This window comes from Stenella coeruleoalba (assembly GCF_951394435.1).
Source record: "Stenella coeruleoalba genome assembly, chromosome: 11".
Classification (NCBI taxonomy): domain Eukaryota; kingdom Metazoa; phylum Chordata; class Mammalia; order Artiodactyla; family Delphinidae; genus Stenella; species Stenella coeruleoalba.
Window position 1 is genome coordinate 101,306,235 of NC_137157.1, and position 20,212 is coordinate 101,326,446.

General features: G+C 45.8%; 1 protein-coding gene and 1 pseudogene across 3 annotated transcripts in view; one reads left to right on the forward strand and one right to left on the reverse strand.

The window, feature by feature from the left end:
* The window catches only part of CECR2 (CECR2 histone acetyl-lysine reader), a 155,596-nt gene that overhangs the window by 73,515 nt on the left and 61,869 nt on the right, over window positions 1-20,212 (forward strand). For both annotated transcript variants that reach the window (XM_079937652.1, XM_079937653.1), the window contains exon 2: window positions 17,017-17,111. In XM_079937652.1, the coding sequence (XP_079793778.1) occupies window positions 17,017-17,111 (95 nt within the window). The remainder of the gene's footprint in view (window positions 1-17,016; window positions 17,112-20,212) is intronic.
* LOC307193915 (heterogeneous nuclear ribonucleoprotein A1-like) lies at window positions 17,959-18,970 on the reverse strand (annotated as a pseudogene). Its single transcript has 2 exons — window positions 18,966-18,970; window positions 17,959-18,815 (listed from the first exon to the last, which is right to left on the reverse strand). The product of its transcript is annotated as a heterogeneous nuclear ribonucleoprotein A1-like (transcript).

Genomic DNA, 20,212 nt, shown 5'->3' on the forward strand with positions numbered 1-20,212 from the left:
CTGGTTGTGGGTGCTCCCCTCATTCCCAACATCAAGGAAGCACGGTCTTCCCGCTGGCATGTAACTGAGCTGCCATGCTGGTGGCCCTTGGTATTTGTCAGCAGAAGCAGAAGTTTGCGTTTATGCAGAAGTCTTAGTTAATCCTACAGGAGGAACGTGTCTCTCCTCCTCCGGTGGTTCAGGGTTTATTCTTTTCCTTCAGTGCAACTAGTTTTGTTGGACAATTTACTGACATGAGTTATTGACTCCCACCAATGTCAGTAAGTTGTCCAGCAAAACAGGTATTTCCTTGATCCTCTTTCAAATAGTCGGTTGAGATGTTACTTTTCAAGCCCCTTTTCCTTTTCAAGCATTCATAGCTGATGGCGCCACAGGCAGAAAAAGAAACACAGCACAGCCCCTGTTGTCCACCCCCTCCACACTTGCACTGTGGGCTTAGGGCTCTCGTGACTGTCATCGTCCAGGTGAAAGCAATTAGCAGAAGTCCTTGGGGCTGAGCTCGAAGGCCACCTTTGAGCACCACAGGAAATCCACCTTCCCCCTGAGGCCTTGGGCCCCTGCGATGGGATGGGTGGGCGTGAAGGCGGGACCTGTATTCTAACAGAAGAAACAAACAGGAGTAAAGATTGGGAAATACCTGTTATTTTTGAAAAATACAGCTGGTTGGTTCTCCACAAGATGTCTCTTTAATGGAGAGAATATTGAAAGGGTCATTTGAGGTCTTTGAATGGCATACTCAGGGGTTGGAGCGTGTCTCGGTTTGGTGAGTTGCGGGAGTTTTGGGAGGCTTCTGAACAAGCAATGTGACAATAATTGAGTTTGAGCACCTCTCACAGGGCAGGGGAGGAGATGGTCTGTGTTGGAAGTGGGAGATGGGCTCGGAAGTGCGGGGAGAAGTGCCGCAGCCGTGGGGGCTGGGAGGCTGACCCCAGAAGGGCTCCTGTACAGCCTGTGAGCTTAATTTAACCTCAGACCAACCCCTGTGCCTGCTGTATTAGTGAATCCTTCCAGATTAAATTTTTGGAGAGAAAAGTTTTCACAGATGAAGGTAATTGTTAAGTGACTTCAGACCAAACTGCCGAGTGGTCATAAAATGTTTCAGATGCTTTATGTTCATAATATGCTGTTCAGTATTCATATTTTAAATTATTATCCCTTGTAATAGCTAGAATTTAGGGCTTACTGTGTGTGATACAGTCTTACTGTGTTAAGTTTAAGATCTTGGCTTATGGATGCTGGCTAACTTTCAAAAAACATTTACTAAATACTCACTGGGCATTTCAGGGAAACAGCCACAAGCAAAACCCAGGAAGCTTCTCAAGGGATTTGCATAATAGTGGAAGAAAGAAAATAAACAAACATATAATAAATAGGTGATCAGTTAATTAGAAAAATAAAGTACAGTAGGTGGATTGGGGAATGATGGGGAAGCCATGCAGATGCAGGAAGGGGGCCCCTGGCAGGAGCGCTGCGGGTCCCCGAGAAGAGGGCAGGAGGCTGGTTGTTGTGGGCTGGGGTCAGAGGGCTGAGTGTCAACGGGACTTGAGCCCGTTGATGTGCACGGACAGGGGTCCAGTTGGGAGGGCCTGAGGAAGTCGATGCTGAGACAGTGGACGGAGGAGAAGGCATTGAGGACACAGGGTGGTTTCTGAATCCACTTGGAAGGGAGAGTCAGCAGGGCAGGTTGCTGGGTTAGTTATGAAATGAGCGAAGGGTCAAGGGTGACTGAAAGGCTTTCTGCTGGAGCAGTGGAACAAAGCTGCCATTTGGAGACGGGCGGCCAAAGGGGAAGCAGGTCCGAGGCCGAGGGACCCGGAGTTCAGGCTCCTTGTGCTGGGTTTGCTCTGTCTCCTGGGATTCTGAGGAAAGGAACAGAGTGGGTGTGGCCTGCAGAGGACAGGGGTGGGGGGAGGGGGAGGGGAAGCTGGCAGAGATGAGAAGGGAAGGGAAGGCCTGGAGGAGGAAGGGTGTCTGGGTGGAGGAAAGAATGGACTAATTTACATGCTCTTTTCAGCCCAGGCCTTAGATGTGACTTGGATGCAGTAGACTGGTCAGAATGAGAGTGCGTTTGCATCACTGATGCTGGCCGGATTGTTTTTAACTGCCCCTGAGGTTCAGTCACTTCAGTGCAGTTTCACTGTACATGAGCTACTGATTCATTTCAGTTCGAGGCAGGTAATTAATCTTTTTTTTTTTTAGTATTGTTTTTTGTTCGTTTGTTTTTTTTTATACTGCAGATTCTTATTAGTCATCAATTTTATACACATCAGTGTATACATGTCAATCCCAATGGCCCAATTCAGCACACCACCATCCCCACCCTACCGCGGTTTTCCCCCCTTGGTGTCCGTTCGTTTCTTCTCTACATCTGTATCTCAACTTCTGCCCTGCAAACTGGTTCATCTGTACCATTTTTCTAGGTTCCACATACATGCATATATTAATATACGATATTTGTTTTTCTGACCTCACTCTGTATGACAGTCTCTGGATCCATCCACGTCTCAGCAAATGACTCAATTCCGTTCCTTTTTATGGCTGAGTAATATTCCATTGTATATATGTACCACATCTTCTTTATCCATTCGTCTGTCGATGGGCATTTAGGTTGCTTCCATGACCTGGCTATTGTAAATAGTGCTGCAATGAACATTGGGGTGCATGTGTCTTTTTGAATTATGGTTTTCTCTGGGTAAATGTGGATCATATGGTAATTTTTATTTTTTTAAGGAACCTCCATACTGTTCTCCATAGTGGCTGTATCAATTTACATTCCCACCAACACTGCAAGAGGGTTCCCTTTTCTCCACACCCTCTGCAGCATTTGTTGTCTGTAGATTTTCTGATGATGCCCATTCTAACTGGTGTGAGGTGATACCTCATTGTAGTTTTGATTTGCATTTCTCTAATAATTAGTGATGTTGAGCAGCTTTTCATGTGCTCCTTGGCCATCTCTATGTCTTCTTTGGAGAAATGTCTATTTAGGTCTTCTGCCCATTTTTGCATTGGGTTGTTTGTTTCTTTAATATTGAGTTTCATGAGCTGTTTATATATTTTGGAGATAAGTCCTTTGTCCGTTGACTCGTTTGCAAATATTTTCTCCCATTCTGAGGGTTGTCTTTTCATCTTGTTTGTAGTTTCCTTTGCTGTGCAAAAGCTTTGAAGTTTCATTAGGTCCCATTTGTTTATTTTTATTTTTATTTCCATTACTGTAGGAGGTGGATCAAAAAAGATCTTGCTATGATTTATGTCAAAGAGTGTTCTTCCTATGTTTCCCTCTAAGAGTTTTATAGTGTCCGGTCTTACATTTAGGTCTCGAATCCATTTTGAGCTTATTTTTGTGTATGGTGTTAGGGAGTGTTCCAATTTCATTCTTTTACATGTAGCTGTCCAGTGTTCCCAGCACCACTTACTGAAGAGCCTGTCTTTTCTCCATTGTACATATTTGCCTCCTTTGTCATAGATTAGTTGACCATGGGTGTGTGGGTTTATCTCTGGGCTTTCTATCCTGTTCCATTGATCTGTGTTTCTGTTTTTGTGCCAGTACCATATTGTCTTGATTACTGTAGCTTTGTAGTATAGTCTGAAGTCAAGGAGTCTCATTCCTCCAGCTCCGTTTTTTTCCCTCAAGACTGCTTTAGCTATTCAGGGTCTTTTGTGTCTCCATACAAATTTTAAGATGATTTGTTTTAGTTCCGTAAAAAATGCCATTGGTAGTTTGATAGGGATTGCATTGAATCTGTAGATTGCTTTGGGTAGGATAGTCATTTTCACAATATTGATTCTTCCAATCCAAGAACATGCTATATCTCTCCATCTGTTGGTATCATCTTTAATTTCTTTCATCAGTGTCTTATAGTTTTCTGCACACAGGTCTTTTGTCTCCCTAGGTAGGTTTATTCCTAGGTATTTTATTCTTTTTGTTGCAGTGGTAAATGGGAGTGTTTCCATAATTTTTGTTTCAGATTTTTCATCATTAGTGTATAGGAATGCAAGAGATTTCTGTGCATTAGTTTTGTATCCTGCAACTTTACCAAATTCATTGATTAGCTCTAGTAGTTTTCTGGTGACATCTTTAGGATTCTCTATGTATAGTATCATGTCATATGCAAACAGTGACAGTTTTACTACTTCTTTTCCAATTGGTATTCCTTTTATGTCATTTTCTTCTCTGATTGCCATGGCTAGGACTTCCAAATCTATGTTGAATAATAGTGGTGAGAGTGGACATCCGTGTCTCGTTCCTGATCTTAGAGGAAGTGCTTTCAGTTTTTCACCATTGAGAATGATGTTTGCTGTGGGTTTGTCATATATGGCCTTTATTATGTTGAGGTAGGTTCCCTCTATGCCCATTTTCTGGAGAGTTTTTATCATAAATGGGTGTTGAATTTTGTCAAAAGATTTTTCTGCATCTGTTGAGATGATCATATGGTTTTTATTCTTCAATTTGTTAATATGGTGTATCACATTGATTGATTTGCGTATATTGAAGAATCCTTGCATCCCTGGGGTCAATCCCACTTGACTGTGGTGTATCATCCTTTTAATGTGTTGTTGGATTCTGTTTGCTAGTATTTTGTTGAGGATTTTTGCATCTATATTCATCAGTGATATTAGTCTGTAATTTTCTTTTTTTGTAGTATGTTTGTCTGGTTTTGGTATCAGGGTGATGGTGGCCTCAAAGAATGAGTTTGGGAGTGTTCCTTCCTCTGCAATTTTTTGGAAGAGTTTGAGAAGGATGGGTGTTAGCTGTTCTCTAAATGTTTGACAGAATTCACCTGTGAAGCCATCTGGTCCTGGACTTGTTTGTTGATGAGTTTCTTGATGAGTCTGGCTAATGGTTTATCAATTTTGTTTATCTTCTCAAAGAACCAGCTTTTAGTTTTATTGATCTTTGCTATTGTTTTCTTTGTTTCTATTTCATTTATTTCTCCTCTGAACTTTATGATTTCTTTCCTTCTGCTAAGTTTGGGTTTTGTTTGTTCTTCTTTCTCTAGTTCCTTTAGGTGTAAGGTTAGATTGTTTACTTGAGATTTTTCTTGTTTCTTGAGGTAGGCTTGTATAGCTATAAAGTTCCCTCTTAGAACTGCTTTTGCTGCATCCCATAGGTTTTGGATCGTCGTGTTTTCATTGTCATTTGTCTCTAGGTATTTTTTGATTTCCTCTTTGATTTCTTCGGATATCTCTTGGTTATTTAGTAACGTTTAGCCTCCATGTGTTTGTGTTTTTTACGTTTTTTTCCCTGTAATTAATTTCTGATCTGATAGCGTTGTGGTCAGAAAAGATGCTTGATATGATTTCAATTTTCTTAAATTTGCTGGGGCTTGATTTGTGACCCAAGACGTGATCTATCCTGGAGAATGTGCTGTGCGCACCTGATAAAAAAGTGTAGTCTGCTGTTTTTGGATGAAATGTCTTATAAATATCAATTAAATGTATCTGGTCTATTGTGTCTTTTAAAGCTTGTGTTTCCTTATTTATTTTCATTTTGGATGATCTGTCCATTGGTGTAAGTGAGTTGTTAAAGTCCCCCACTATTATTGTGTTACTGTCGATTTCCTCTTTTATAGCTGTTAGCAGTTGCCTTATGTATTGAGGTGCTCCTATGTTGGGTGCATATATATTTATAACTGTTATATCTTCTTCATGGATTGATCCCTTGATCATTATATAGTGTCCTTCCTTGTCTCTTGTAACATTCTTTATTTTAAAGTCTATTTTATCTGATATGAGTATAGCTACTCTAGCTTTCTTTTGATTTCCATTTGCATGGAATATCTTTTTCCATCCTCTCACTTTCAGTCTGTATGTGTCCCTAGGTCTGAAGTGGGTCTCTTGTAGACAGCATATATATGGGTCTTGTTTTTGTATCCATTCAGCAAGCCTGTGTCTTTTGTTTGGAGCATTTAATCCATTCACGTTTAAGGTAATTATCGATATGTGTTTCTATGACCGTTTTCTTAATTGTTATGGGTTTGTTTTTGTAGGTCCTTTTCTTCTCTTGTGTTTCCCACTTAGAGAAGTTCCTTTAGCATTTGTTGTAAAGCTGGTTTGGTGGTGCTGAATTCTCTTAGCTTTTGCTTGTCTGTTAAAGCTTTTGATTTCTCCATCGAATCTGAATGAGATCCTTGCGGGGTAGAGTAATCTTGGTTGTAGGTTCCTTCCTTTCATCACTTTAAGTATATCATGCCACTCCCTTCTGGCTTGTAGAGTTTCTGCTGAGAAATCGGCTGTTAACCTCATGGGAGTTCCCTTGTATGTTATTTGTCGTTTTTCCCTTGCTGCTTTCAATAATTTTTCTTTGTCTTTAATTTTTGCCAATTTGATTACTGTGTGTCTCAGCATGTTTCTCCTTGGGTTTATCCTGTATGGGACTCGCTGCACTTCCTGGACTTGGGTGGCTATTTCCTTTCCCATGTTAGGGAAGTTTTTGACTATAATCTCTTCAAATATTTTCTCCGGTCCTTTCTCTCTCTCTTCTCCTTCTGGGACCCCTATAATGCGAATGTTGTTGCGTTTAATGTTGTCCCAGAGGTCTCTTAGGCTGTCTTCATTTCTTTTCATTCTTTTTTCTTTAGTCTGCACTGCAGCAGTGAATTCCACCATTCTGTCTTCCAGGTCACTTATCCGTTCCTCTGCCTCAGTTATTCTGCTATTGATTCCTTCTAGTGTAGTTTTCATTTCAGTTATTGTATTGTTCATCTCTGTTTGTTTGTTCTTTAATTCTTCCAGGTCTTTGTTAAACAGTTCTTGCATCTTCTCAATCTTTGCCTCCATTCTTTTTCCTAGGTCCTGGATCATCTTTACTATCATTATTCTGAATTCTTTTTCTGGAATGTTGCCTATCTCCACTTCATTTAGTTGTTTTTGTGGGGTTTTCTCTCGTTCCTTCATCTGGTACATAGCCCCTCTGCCTTTCATTTTGTCTGTCTTTCTGTGAATGTGGTTTTTGTTCCACAGGCTGCAGGATTGTAGTTCTTCTTGCTTCTGCTGTCTGCCCTCTGGTGGATGAGGCTGTCTAAGAGGCTTGATGGGAGGGACTGGTGGTGGGTAGAGCTGACTGTTGCTCTGGTGGGCAGAGCTCAGTAAAACTCTAATCCGCTTGTCTGCTGATGGGTGGGACTGGGTTCCCTCCCTGTTGGTTGTTTTGCCTGAGGCAACCCAACACTGGAGCCTACCCGGGCTCTTTGGTGGGGCTAATGACAGACTCTCGGAGGGCTCACGCCAAGGATTACTTCCCAGAACTTCTGCTGCCAGCGTCCGTGTCCTCAAGGTGAGACACAGCCCCCATCCCCCGCCTCTGCAGGAAACCCTCCAACACTAGCAGGTAGGTCTATTTCAGTCTCCCCTAGGGTCACTGCTCCTTCCCCTGGGTCCCGATGCGCACACTACTTTGTGTGTGCCCTCCAAGAAGTGGAGTCTCTGTTTCCCCCAGTCCTGTTGAAGTCCTGCAATCAATTCCCGCTATGCTTCAAAGTCTGATTCTCTAGGACTTCCTCCTCCCGTTGCCGGACCCCCAGGTTGGGAAGCCTGAAGTGGGGCTCAGAACCTTCACTGCAGTGGGTGGACTTCTGTGGCATGTGTTCTCCGGTCTGTGAGTCACCCACCCAGCAGTTATGGGATTTGATTTTACTGTGATTGCGCCCCTCCTACCGTCTCATTGTGGCTTCTCCTTTGTCTTTGGATGTGGGGTATCTTTTTTGGTGAGTTCCAGTGTCTTCCTGTTGATGATTGTCCAGCAGCTAGTTGTGATTCTGGTGCTCTCACAAGAGGGAGTGCGATCACGTCCTTCTGCTCTGCCATCTTGGTTCCTGCTCTATCGGTAATTAATCTTAAGGACACCAAGGGGCCAAAACCAGGCTTAAGGACAGCTGATGAAATTTCTTGACTAGTAAGGGAGTTTTAAAGGTGTCCACATCCTTTATTTTTACTCCCGATTGGTACACTGTGGGAGAAGCGACCTGGCCGGCAGATCTGCTCTGTGTTCCTTAAGAGGAGAGCCTGCTCTGGGTGCCTCTTCACCACAGCCCCATGTCAGTTAATTTTGTCAGCTGTCACCGTTTGTCTAATGCTCATTACGCTTTTGAGGAATAAAAGTCTCATTGGATGTATGAAGCAGTGCTCTCCAACATTTGTTTGTTTTCTATTGTGTTTGGTGTCCTGGCCTGCCCTGGTGCTCCCAGGCACTTGCACACACAGGTCACCAGAGAGCAGCAGTAATCGCCAAGCATATGGGTTAGTGTGCCTTGGTTTTGTCCTTTTCATGCCCGTAGTCTTCTTTTTTACCTTGCATACCTGTATTACTTCTCCATCCTCCAAGTTGTTTGCATTAAAATCTTTAATCAAACCCAAAGTCTCCTACCTAATTCTTTTTTAAAAATAAATAAATAAATAAATAAATTTATTTTTGGCTGTGTTGGGTCTTCGTTGCTATGCGTGGGCTTTTCAGTAGTCGCGGCAAGTGGGGACTACTCTTCGTTGCAGTGCGCGGGCTTCTCACTGTGGTGGCTTCTCTTGTTATGGAGCATGGGCTCTAGGCCTGCGGGCTTCAGTACTTGTAGCTCGGGGGCTCTAGTTGTGGTGCACGGGCTTAGTTGCACCATGGCATGTGGAATCTCCCTGGATCAGGGCTCAAACCCGTGTCCCCTGCATTGGCGGGTGGATTCTTAACCACTGCACCATCAGGGAAGTCCTAATTTTTTTTCTTGTTAAAACCTTTTAACTCCTTCCTGCTGTGAAGTTTACATTTCCTACTACAGACATTGGTAAAACTTGACTGGAAAATATTGGCTTATTTGTTTTACTAATCACTTCGATCAAAAAAAGTCCAGTTTTTATATGGAGGCTGAGGGGACACGGGAGGAAAGACAAAGGAGAGACCTGGAGACAAAAAAGCTGCATCTCGAGTGAGGCCCAGTGAACCTGACGATGTTTGTTAGTAACTGGCTGTGGTGGGATGGAAGTAGGGTGGGGGGTGGGCAGTGATTCTGATCTGTTTGAAAGCTGAATAAGGGATGTGTGAAATCAGTTAGGCTACGTTTTAGAAAAAATGAGGTCATTGTCCGGTATTATTCTCCATGCCTTTTCCCGTTTCCAAACAACTTTTTTTTTTTTTAATTGTAGCTGTGACTTTTTTTTTTAATTTTTAAAAATTTAGTTTTGGCTGCATTGGGTCTTTGTTGCTGCGCGCGGGCTTTCTCTAGTTGCAGAGGGCAGGGGCTACTGTTCGTTGTGGTGCGCAGGCTTCTCATTGAGGTGGCTTCTCTTGTTGCGGAGCGTGGGCTCTAGGCACACAGGCTTCAGTTAGTTGAAGCATGCAGACTCAGTGGTTGTGGCTCACGGGCCCTAGAGTGCACGGGCTGCAGTAGTTGCGGTGCGTGGGCTCAGTAGTTGTGGCGCATGGGCTTAGCTGTTCTGCGGCATCTGGGAACTTCCTGGACCAGGGCTCGAATCCATGTCCCCTGTATTGGCAGGTGAATTCTTAACCACTGCACCACCAGGCAAGTCCCTCTTCTTTCCAAACTTTAATGGTCTCTTCCTTTTTGGTAAAGTTGAAAGAGTGGGAGTTATGAATTCTGACTCAGTTCCTTTTATAGTGGTATTAACATGAAAACTTCCCACACATGCTTAAATTTAGGCGATACCCCATCTTCCCAATGAGATGATTCAATAAAACTTTGGGACTGTTGATTTATCATAGTGTATTTAAACTTTAATAATAGAGATGAAATAGTCAAATTTCTGTTCGGAGATTTGACTTTGGGGATTTTACATAAACATTTGAATTTTAAGTTTAGAAGTAATTGCTTTTTCTCCCCATCCTTATTTCCAGAAATAATTTCTTCATCATCACTAGAACCACTTTTGGAGATCTCAAGAACAGCTTTCTAGAATACTTCAACCTCACTTCTATCTTTTTGAATCTGCTTTTAATGCTGATTTCTGAAAAATTTGTCCCAAGTCCCTATTCACTCAATAGTAAGATAGTTTGGTTTTTAGTTGCTCTGTGGGTATATAGTCATGGTCATTAGAACGTAAGCACTTTGTATGTTTCTATTTAAGGTGACTTTCAACACTTGTAATTGTTATCACACCTGCGGAACCATTATTGAATCGTTGTCGAGGTTTTTTTTTTTTTTGCCTCCTTGTAAAATGATTCAGTCAGTGGCCTTTGGAGGCATCCAGAACTGGCATTGACTGAGGTTGTCTCAAGCTATTGTCTCTTCCTTAATTTCTTACCCCAAAATAAAACAGTTGAGTGAGTGTCCTGTAATAGAAGAAACTCGGTCAGTATTGACGTTCTGTATAACTCTGTTGTGAGAGAATTTTGCTGAGGAGTCTGCCTCAGCCCAACAGGAGTGGTACCTGCTTGCTGCACAGCTTCTCAGGTGTTCCTTTCCTAGAGGTCCTGCTGGGACTGTATGTAGCTGGCTTTGTTGTGAGGCCTTTCAGGTGATCGATTTGGTGCTCAGCTCTGTGGATTCAGAACCGTAACAATGTCAGTGGGCCCAGGGTCTCGCGATGGTGTTTTGTTTATTTATTTAAATTTATTTTTAATTGAAGTATAGTTGAACTACAGTGTTGTGTTAATTACTGCTGTACAGCAAAGTGACTCACTTATATGTATATATACACATTCTTTTCCATATTCTTTTCCATTATGGTTTATCATAGTATATTGAATTTAGTTCCCTGTGCTATACAGTAGGACCTTGTTCGTTGATTTAAAATTGGATTGGTACCTGCCATTCAACACACACCACCTTCCTAACGCCCAGGCCCACGTACTGGTCAGGGAGCTGAGAATCAGAAGAGGGGGTGATTTCTCCCCAGCCTGATGAAAGGTCCTGCCCCACCAGGGTTGGGGCTGGGTCAACACAGCCCAGTTCTTTACCTGGGGACATCTTTAGATAGCATGCAGATTGGTTAGAACATTCTTTATCTTTTCCCAGTGAGAATTCAGAACTATTTTTTCAGTTATAACGACATCCAGATTTCCTCGTTGTTCGATGGCAGGCATTTCTGCAAACCTTCAGTCACACATTCATCCTTTAGCCTGGTTGCTCCCAGGGGTTCCTGTCTTTGGTTTTCTCTCTGCTCTTTCCAGCCCTTCCTCTGCGGAGGCCCGAGGGCTTTCGGCACAGGTGCTCGTGAGGTGCTCATTCTTAGTCACTGCTGTCTGTAGCCGCAGCTGGGAATGGGGACTACTGCTCGTTTTGCCTGCCCCTCCCAGATGTGAGGCTGCCGGAGGGGGCGTCTCCAGACCTGTTGGCACACTCAGCACTAGACAGAGAGCCTGGTGTGGAGCATGTCTTCAGATGCAGGGACACCGTTCACTTGTGGACACCCCCCCCCCCCACACACACACACTGTCACGTGACCACGGAGGGGTGAGCTGATTGGACCGGTCAGGAGGGCCCCACACACCCAAGTCATGCCTGCAGTTTTCTGTGCTGCTCTCAGGAGACCAGGCTGTGGTCACATACCAACAACCAGCATGTTTCCCAGTTTAAACTTTGTCGTCTCTGTCCCTCCCACCTGGCCTCCTTTCAGCTTTTTTGTTTATCACTTAGCGATCCCATAATCTTTTGTTGGGGGACGGGAGACGCAGGATTAAAACTTGTTACCTAAAATTTCCTGTCCTTTGCCCTCTACCTACAGTTAGTTGCAAATCTCATTGACTCTGCTCCTGAAACGCTCCCGTTTCACCCCATCCTTTCCATTTCACTGACGTCCTCCTGGTTTTGGCCCCTTGGCGTCTTCCCTGGGCTGGGCTTGGGACCTTCTCACCCTGGGTCTCTCTTACCTTGTGTCCTGCAAACCGCGCCCAAATTAACCCTCCAGCCTTGACTGTTGCTTCTCTACGCACATTTCACTGGCTCCACATAAAATAATTTCCAGCCAGTCCAGTGGTGAGCAGGGAGTAGGGTTGCTTAACCTCAGGGGTCTAGAGCTCTACCGTCTGAAGTAGCTTTGGCATAACTTGTCTGATGAAGTCTCCTGTTTCAGTTAAAAAAATCTTTCGAAACAACAAGCAACAACGATGAAAACAAAACAATCAGAGTAAACCCGGCTTTCTAGGAAGCTGTGCCACGTCCATGTGCCGTGGGGCCCGAGGGGCACAGTCTCTGCGATGACGTCCATACGCCGACCTGGGTCTGAGGCTTGTAGGGGCCGCAGGGCCCTGCTCATCCAGCACCACCTTTGTGGACGTGTTGCGAAGCTTCTATCTCTTCAGTGCTCAGGAATTATTTGTGTATCGTGGGGGCTTTCTTGTGGGAGAAGATCCATGAAAGTTCTGAGCCTTTTTAAAAATTTCTGGAGCCAGTTTTGGTAATGTATACCTTTTTAGAAAATCAATTTCTTGTAGGTTTACACATTTATTGCTTTGATTAGTATTTTGCAGTAATCTAATATTCTAGGGTAGCAGTCCTATCTGAGGGGAGCTATGTGGTTTCCTTTCTGTTGTTCCCCAGCATCACAGCCAGTGACAGCCATGTTGTGGGCTGCCGAGAGGAAGGTGTGTCTGCAGCGAAGCCGCGGTGCAGAGCTGCCGGCCACGGGGAGGACGTTGGGGTAGCACTTCGGGGATGCTCAGCGGTAACCCGCTTGGGCTGATGTATACCGCACGGTTTGAATTGGCCCGGGCAGCCTTTGGGATTAAATTAATTTATATCACGTTAGAAAGCATCAGCGGCCAGAGCCAGGGAGGCCTTCTGGAGGCTGAGCCCGCTCCCCAGGCGGTCTCATGGAGAGCAGCTGGGATGGTCCTCGGAGGGCCTGCTGTGCATCTCCTTTGTGTGAGTGCAGTTCTGGGGCCCACGCAGAAGCCCCCGCCTTTGACTGTGACCCCTACTGCCTTGCAGTTGGTTCCTGTGCAGGTGAGAAAGATTCGTAACCTTCTGAAATCAAATACAGCACATATGGCTGTTTTCCTTAGCCCTTTTTCCCTCCTTAGGTACACTCAGCAGGATCTTTGTGCCCGGAGGGTGCAGCTCTGTGATCTTCATCCTTCCTTGGAAGTTGAAGGAAAGAAAGTTGTTCTCTCTTTACCACCTTCTTTCGCAAAAGATTAAAGAAGACTTGTACGGCGCTCAGGAGCAGATCAAACAGTAGAAAGTCCCTGCAGTGACATTTGAGAACAGGTGCTAAGTGGTGGCCGTACGTCGAAGGAGTTAGTTGTGTTCCCTGTGCTGCACTTGGCTGTCTCTTCTGGACATTCTCCCTGTTTGTGGCGAAGAGTTTCCACGACATAGGCTAAGGGCCCCCTTTCCCTCCCTGGCTCACCCTGGGGTTCTTTTCCCAGCAGCCACCGCTGGGTCCCGAGGGCAGGGCCGTGTGCCGGTGCTGAACAGGCCCGTCCCTAATGAGCTGTGCCGCCAGCTGCACAGAGGGCGAGCCCTGTTCTCCCTCCGGCCCCTCTGAAGAGCGGGAGCCCAGGAGCCCTTCTCGTGTCCCTTCTCGGCTGATTTGCTGATCACCACCACCCCCCGCCCCCGCCCCAGAGCATCTTGGCAAAGTTCAGATTTCTGTCCTCACAGCTCAGTGCCCACAGTGAAAAGGAAATACAAAAGGGGAGGAGGAAAGTGGGGGCGGGGCGCTTGAAGGGTGTTTATTTCTCGTTGCCTTAGCCTAAGCCTCAGGCTCCCGGCTGAAGGCGTATGTGGTAAGGCTTTGAATAACTGGATCTGGAGATGGTTTTATTGGCTCATGCACACAGGCCGTGTATTAAGAGTTTGAATTTCTGTTGTTCAGAAACCTGAATTTTGAAAAGACCGCTTTCTATCTCTTCAGTCTGCTTTTTTCTACACACCACCACTTAAGGAAGATGAGATAATTGCTGTGCTCACATGCTATAGAGCATTTGCTGTGTGCCAGGCTGGTCTGGCTTTTATAAGCATTGCCTCATTTAAATCATCACAACCCCTGCACAGGGGAACTTTTAATGTGATAAAGTTTTTTCTTCCTATAATAAATTGTGGTAAAAGACACAAAATTTAGCATCGTTTTAAGTGCACAATTCAGGAGTGTTAAGTATATTCACATTGTTCTGAATCAGCTCCAAAACGTTTTCACCTTGCAAATCTGAAACTCTATCCATTGAAGTGAAAACATTTTAACCGATAAGCCGGCACTTTTTTTTGTTCAGCGGGATTGAAATTGCTCTCCTGTTTCTCCTCTGCTGTCTCTCTGTAACATTAGGCCGAGGGCCGTGAGTGCCGAGGCTGCGCCCGGTGCCCTGGTCACCATGTGGCAGCTGCAGGGGAGGACAGCGGGCTGTCCAGAGGCAGTGCCTTCTTCCTCGGACTGCCCACCACTTGTGTGGGTCAAGCCCTGCCGAGCTAGAGGGAAAAGTGCACCTCACAAGTTACCAGGGGCCTGCATCTATTTTGGTTTGTTTTCTAGGTAGCTTCTGATTTATGAAGCATAATATCATAGAAATACATATGAAAAGCAATTGTATATTTTGTGAGTTACTGTTTGTGAGTCACCGTATCCCATGGGTGAAATGGGAGGCAGGGGGTGGGATTGCATTCATGATATCAGAGCCCTTCTCAGTACTCATTTGAGAGACATTTCAAGCCTGTCCAGTTGCCCTTGGAAGAGCTGATTCAGCATCCCCGATGCACAGCCTCGTATGTAACCGCCTTCCCAGTGGCTACCTAGATTATGGTTGTGCCAGAAAGGCAAGCCCAGGTTCACTGGGGATAGGTTTTCACCAGTGCCATTTAGACTCTCTGCCAGAGTTGGACAGAACAGATCATTTAATAATTTTTTCAAATGTAGATAGGGGTGTTAGTCTTCACTTTCTGCTGATAATGTTAAGAAAACAATGGTTGGGGACTTCCCTGGTGGCGCAGTGGAAGGGACTCTGCACGCCCAATGCAGGGGGCCTCAGTTCGATCCCTGGTTAGGGAACTAGATCCCACATGCATGCCGCAATTAAGACCCGGCACAACCAAATAAACAAATAAATATTAAAAAAGAAAACAGTGGTTGAATCACCAACGAAGCCTGGGTTCTGAGGCCAGCAGAAAGTACAGTGCAACAGTTTTTTCTTTCCTTTTTTAAACCTCAGATTCACAGGTTGTATTTCATAATTCTTGGTTCATGACACATTCCCATCATTGGTTTGTGGATGTTTTCCTTCCGGTTCTAGTGTCAGTAATTCTGGCTAATCTATTGAACGAGGTGGCCTGGGACTTTGTGCTTCAAGGGTCCAGCCTCTTCTCTTACTGCGGTTTCCTTTGGGGTCTTGCCCAGTGTGACTGGGCTTCGGTAGGAGCCTGAATCTTCCCTTGCTCTGTCCCTCCTGTGCTCCTGTTGGGCTCTGGATGTGCGTGTCTCCCCTCCTGCTGTCTGCCTCGTTCAGCTAAGTCCCTCAGAGTCTCCTCTGGGCTGTTGCTCGAGCCGCAGTGGCCTCAGCTCCACCCTCTGCCGCAGCAGCCGGGCGGGTCCCACCCTCTCCACGGCAGGCCGGGCCCACCTGCCCCGTGTGCAGCCCCACCCCGGGTGTTGGGCCCCTGGAGCAGTGCCCGTCCCTCCCACAGCACCGGTTCTATGCCCAGCGGTGCTGTGTCCCGTCTACTCCCCCCGCTGACTCCAGCTCCCCAGGGCTCGGGAAGTGCTGGGTGCCCCGGAAATGTTTGTTGAATAAATGAATTCTGACCAAATATAGTTCAAATCCTTGTTATGTTTGGTCGGTAGAATGTGGAAGAGAGCTCTGCCCAAAGGAATTAGTAAGCTAATAGAAGAATAAGAGCCATTGTAATAGACATGCTCATCGTTACCAAATTTGTATGTAGGGCAGGCACAAGGTTTTCACGCTGGGCCTTGTCTTTGAATTCTGAGTTTCGCTCACCTGGGCTTTCAAGACGTCTATGCCCTTTCCTTCTCAGGGTAGTTTGTATTTTGTTTGCTTCTATCAGTTGGTGTGTTTAGCAGTTTTTTTGTCATGTGAAGTTTTCGGAGTGCGTGTTTACAAACTTAGAAACTTTTAAACATAGAATAATAAACGGAACAATTAAAATAGCTTTAAAAAGACCGTTGCCATTTTTACAGCAGAAGTGGATCCCCACCTCCTGTGTACACTGCCCGGTACTGGGTGTGGGCAGAACAGACGCTGCATATTTGGCACACCTCATGCTTTCCAAACCACTCATAAGACCCTCGCAGTTTTGGTTATGAGCCGACCACACCACAAGCGTAGTGGACCCTTGGGAAGTGACTTGCATGGTGGGTGGACGGCATCCTGGTGGACCAGACGTGGGCCCTCTCTGCATCCCGGGAGCTGGTGATTGGGGCATGTTCCATCATCTCAGGAAACACTGGCTCACTGTGGGAACTTGAGAAGGGAATAGAATCTCCCAAAATTCCACGCTGTCACCTTTTGTCCCTGTAGCTCTTCAACGAACCTTTGTTCAGGGTATGTGCAAAGTCAAGCTAAATCTTTGGCATCTCTGCCTAAACCCCAAGGACAGCACGTGCACCTCCCCTGGGATTAGCCCCTTAGCACGGCATCGCCTCACTTCCCTTCAGGTGATGTCAGCTCGGCCTTGGCGCTGGCAGCCCCTCCCTGGGCCTGTGGGGACCACAGATTGCTCACTTCCTAGTGCCGCTTCTCAAGGTAGCGTGGCTCTGGAAAGCTGTTGCGGTTGGCTTGCCTGCTGAAACTCTTCAGTAAATGAATACTTTCTGAGTAATTACGTATTGGCTCCTTTACACTCTTGCAAAGTAATAGAAAGCAAAACAGTATATTAATATAAGTTAAGCTCTTTTATGACTGTGCTGCATTGACTTGTAAAAAGAGGTGTCTGTGTGTGCAGGTGAAAGGAATGGAGCTTGGTAAGGAGCAGTGGGGGAGTAAACTCTTGGAAAACCAAAAAGGAGGGCAGTTGGCCCGTGACGGTGACGGCAGTGGTGGTGTGGTGGTGACCTGGAAGGGATGAGCTGCTGGCTGTTAGGAAATCTGCATCCGTGTCTGAGCTCTCAATCCCTCTCCCTTCTCCTCCTCAGGAGTTAGAAGCAGCTCTTCACAGAGATGACGTGGAGTTTATCAGTGACCTGATCGCCTGCCTACTTCAGGGCTGCTATCAGCGAAGGGATATCACGTGAGTAACCCCAATCTTACCGTTTCTGGCGGAGGGAAGGAATTAACCAGTCCTAGTGATGTTTCGTGTCTCCTGGAATAAACCAGAGCAGATCACCGGCCAAGACGTAACAGCATTTACACACGGTTCCCAGGTCCCGTGTTTGGCTCCTTCTGCAGCTGAGTTTTCAATTTATTGTAATTCTTGACTTTATTTCACTCTCAGAAATCTATATCCCTTACTGTTGGGTCCACCAGCTACCATATTCAAGTGTGGAATGTGTTCTCTCAATGTAGGGCTTTCTTTCTGATCTTTGTTTTCAGTATTGGTAAAATGATGCCTAACAAATTAAAACTAGATTTTTACCGTATTTCTGCCCCTGGGGTATGTATCTTCTGTCATGTGGACAGTGGCATCATTTCTCTTTTTTTAAAGACACATTTATTCAGTGTCATGATCAGACTATTACATTTAGCAGTCAACAGCATGGGTGCAAAAAAAAAAAAAACCTACATTAAAACCCTTTGCTGGAATGCTTTACACTTTCTACAGAACAGAAACTAAAATAACCTGTTATACAATTAGTCACAAATAACAGTCCTCGAGTTTTTTTGCCCATACACATGAGTATTGTCTAAAACATGTCTTCTTTGTAGCAGCTAGGCCCTGCCACCACTGTGCTTGGCTGAGTTCACAGATCTGTTGTAACCTGTAGCTTCCCTGTCACTTCTCTGTCTCTCCTCTCCTGCTAAGCTTTGTTTCCTGGCAGTAATCAAAACCTTCTGCCACTGCCACAGCTACTGCTGCTGCTGGAACCACCACAGCCACCTTGGTTTCGGGGTTTGGCAGACTATTGACCTCCACCACCCTAGGGACCAGAACTTCTGCCTCCAAAGTTTCCTCCTTTCATGGGTCCAAAATTTGAAGATTGATTATTGTAACTGCCGAAATCATTGAAGCTTCCACCACCTCCAGAATTGCTTCCATCATTACCAAACCCATTATAGCCATCCCCACTGCCACCATATCCACTGCCACCATATCCCCCGCCACCGCAGCTGCCACCAAAGCCACCTCGACCACTGAAGTCTCCTCCACGACCAAAGTTGTCATTCCCACCAAAACCCCCCTCCACGACCACCACCAAAGTTTCCAGAACCACTTCGGCCTCTTTGGCTGGATGAGGCACTAGCCATCTCTTGCTCAGATAGGGCTTTCCTTACTTCACAGTTGTGGCCATTCACAGTGTGGTATTTCTGAATAACAGTCTTGTCTACAGAGTCATGGTCATCAAAGGTTACGAAAGCAAAGCCTCACTTCTTGCCACTGCCTCGATCAGTCATGATTTTAATCACTTCGGTTTTCCCATACTGTTCAAAATAATCTCTTAGATGATGTTCTTCAGTGTCTTCTTTAATGCCACCAACAAAAATCTTTTTCACACTTAAGTGGGCACCAGGTCTTTGAGAATCTTCTCTTGAGACGGCCCTCTTGGGTTCCACAACTCTCCCATCCACCTCGTGTGGCCTTGCTTTCATGGCCGCACCCACATCCTCCACAGTGGCGTGTGTGACAACCCTGAAGCCTCTGGAGTGCCTGGTGCTTGGATCTCTCGTCGCCACACAGTCTGTGCGCACTCCCCGCCGCTCAGGATGCCTCCTCAGGCTCGCGTCGCTTGTTTCAAGGCTCAAACCTCCGACGAAGAGCTTCTGCAGCTGTGCAGCTCTTTGGGAGACCCTGACTTAGACGTGACGGCAGTGCGGGGCGGGGAGACGTCAACGATGCTTACTCGGCTGCGTCCACGGGCAGAAAGGAGTAATCTACCGAACGTATCTCTAGCATCATTTCTAGCGTGGAGCTTCTGGGCCCCCGCACGCCATAGCTGCCAAGTACACAGCTGTCTGGTGCATTGAGATGTGTAGACATTTGGAGCAAGATTTCATCTCTGTCAGCAAATAAAGGGTCTTCCCGATAAGGCCTCATCCCTTGTTTTGATAGAGTTGATAGACGTTCTCTTGCTACTACGTTTCCACACAGTTGGACTGTGAGGCCAGCTCCCGGGAAGCTGAGACAGGACGGGGCTCCCCGTGCAGGCAGGAGGCTGGGGTGCCACGGTTTAAAAAAAAGACGGTGTCTGAAATATTTCTCTGCTAGTAGATCCACTCCTGGACGCTTGTCAGGGCTGGGGGTAGACGTGTGGTGACAAGGTGAATGAGGGGTTGACGAGCTGCTCCTGCATTGAGCGCGGAGCTCGGCGTGCGCGCGTGCGCGCACACGCGTGTGTGTGTGAGCGATCATCCCTCTTCCTTTCTGTGTGTGTACTTCTGCCTGTTTCATGCTGTAGTCGTCGTCTCCTGCATTCTCCACGAGTGTACTGACTGTCCCCAGGGCGTCTAGGCTGTTGTGCTAAACAGAGAGTAGAAAGAAATCTGCCATCTTACCACTTAAACACCATGACAAGGGGTTTAGTATGTTTTCTCCCATTTTCTTTTTGAGATGTAACTTGGGAGTCTGTGTGGTTTTTAAGCAGTTGTAGTCATACTCTGTATATAATTTCACTTTTTCATATCTTCCATTTTTTTCCTCACAATGATAATTTTTCTTATAACCACTTTTTTCTTTAAATGGGATTGTCAAATACTCCGATTTAATAGATGGACGTTTGTGCCCAGCTTTTAACTGTTACAAACATGTTATATTACATAGCCTTGGACATAAAAGTTTGCACACCTTAGTGAATCATACTCTTAAATTTCTGCAAGTATAGTCACTCCGTAAAAAGAAATGCCCACTTAAGATTCAAAAAATAAATTTCCAGGCCGCTCACCCCAGGGGTTGCTCCATTTCACCCATGACCATCAGTGTCCGAGGGGGTCTGTTTGCCTCACCTCGCTCTGGCCAGGGTGCTGGAGGGCAGATGCCCTCGGGACCCTCGGTCCTGGGCCCCACTGCAGAGTGTGTGCAGTTGCCATGGCAAGCGCTGTGACATCCACAGAGCACGTGGCCTGTGTGAGAAGGGGCCGTGCACCGAGCTGTCATGGGGTGCTTCCTGAGCCAGTGCCCTTATATTACAGAGCCCATTAAGAGGGTGAGTGGAGGAAGGACGGACCCCCCCCCCGAAA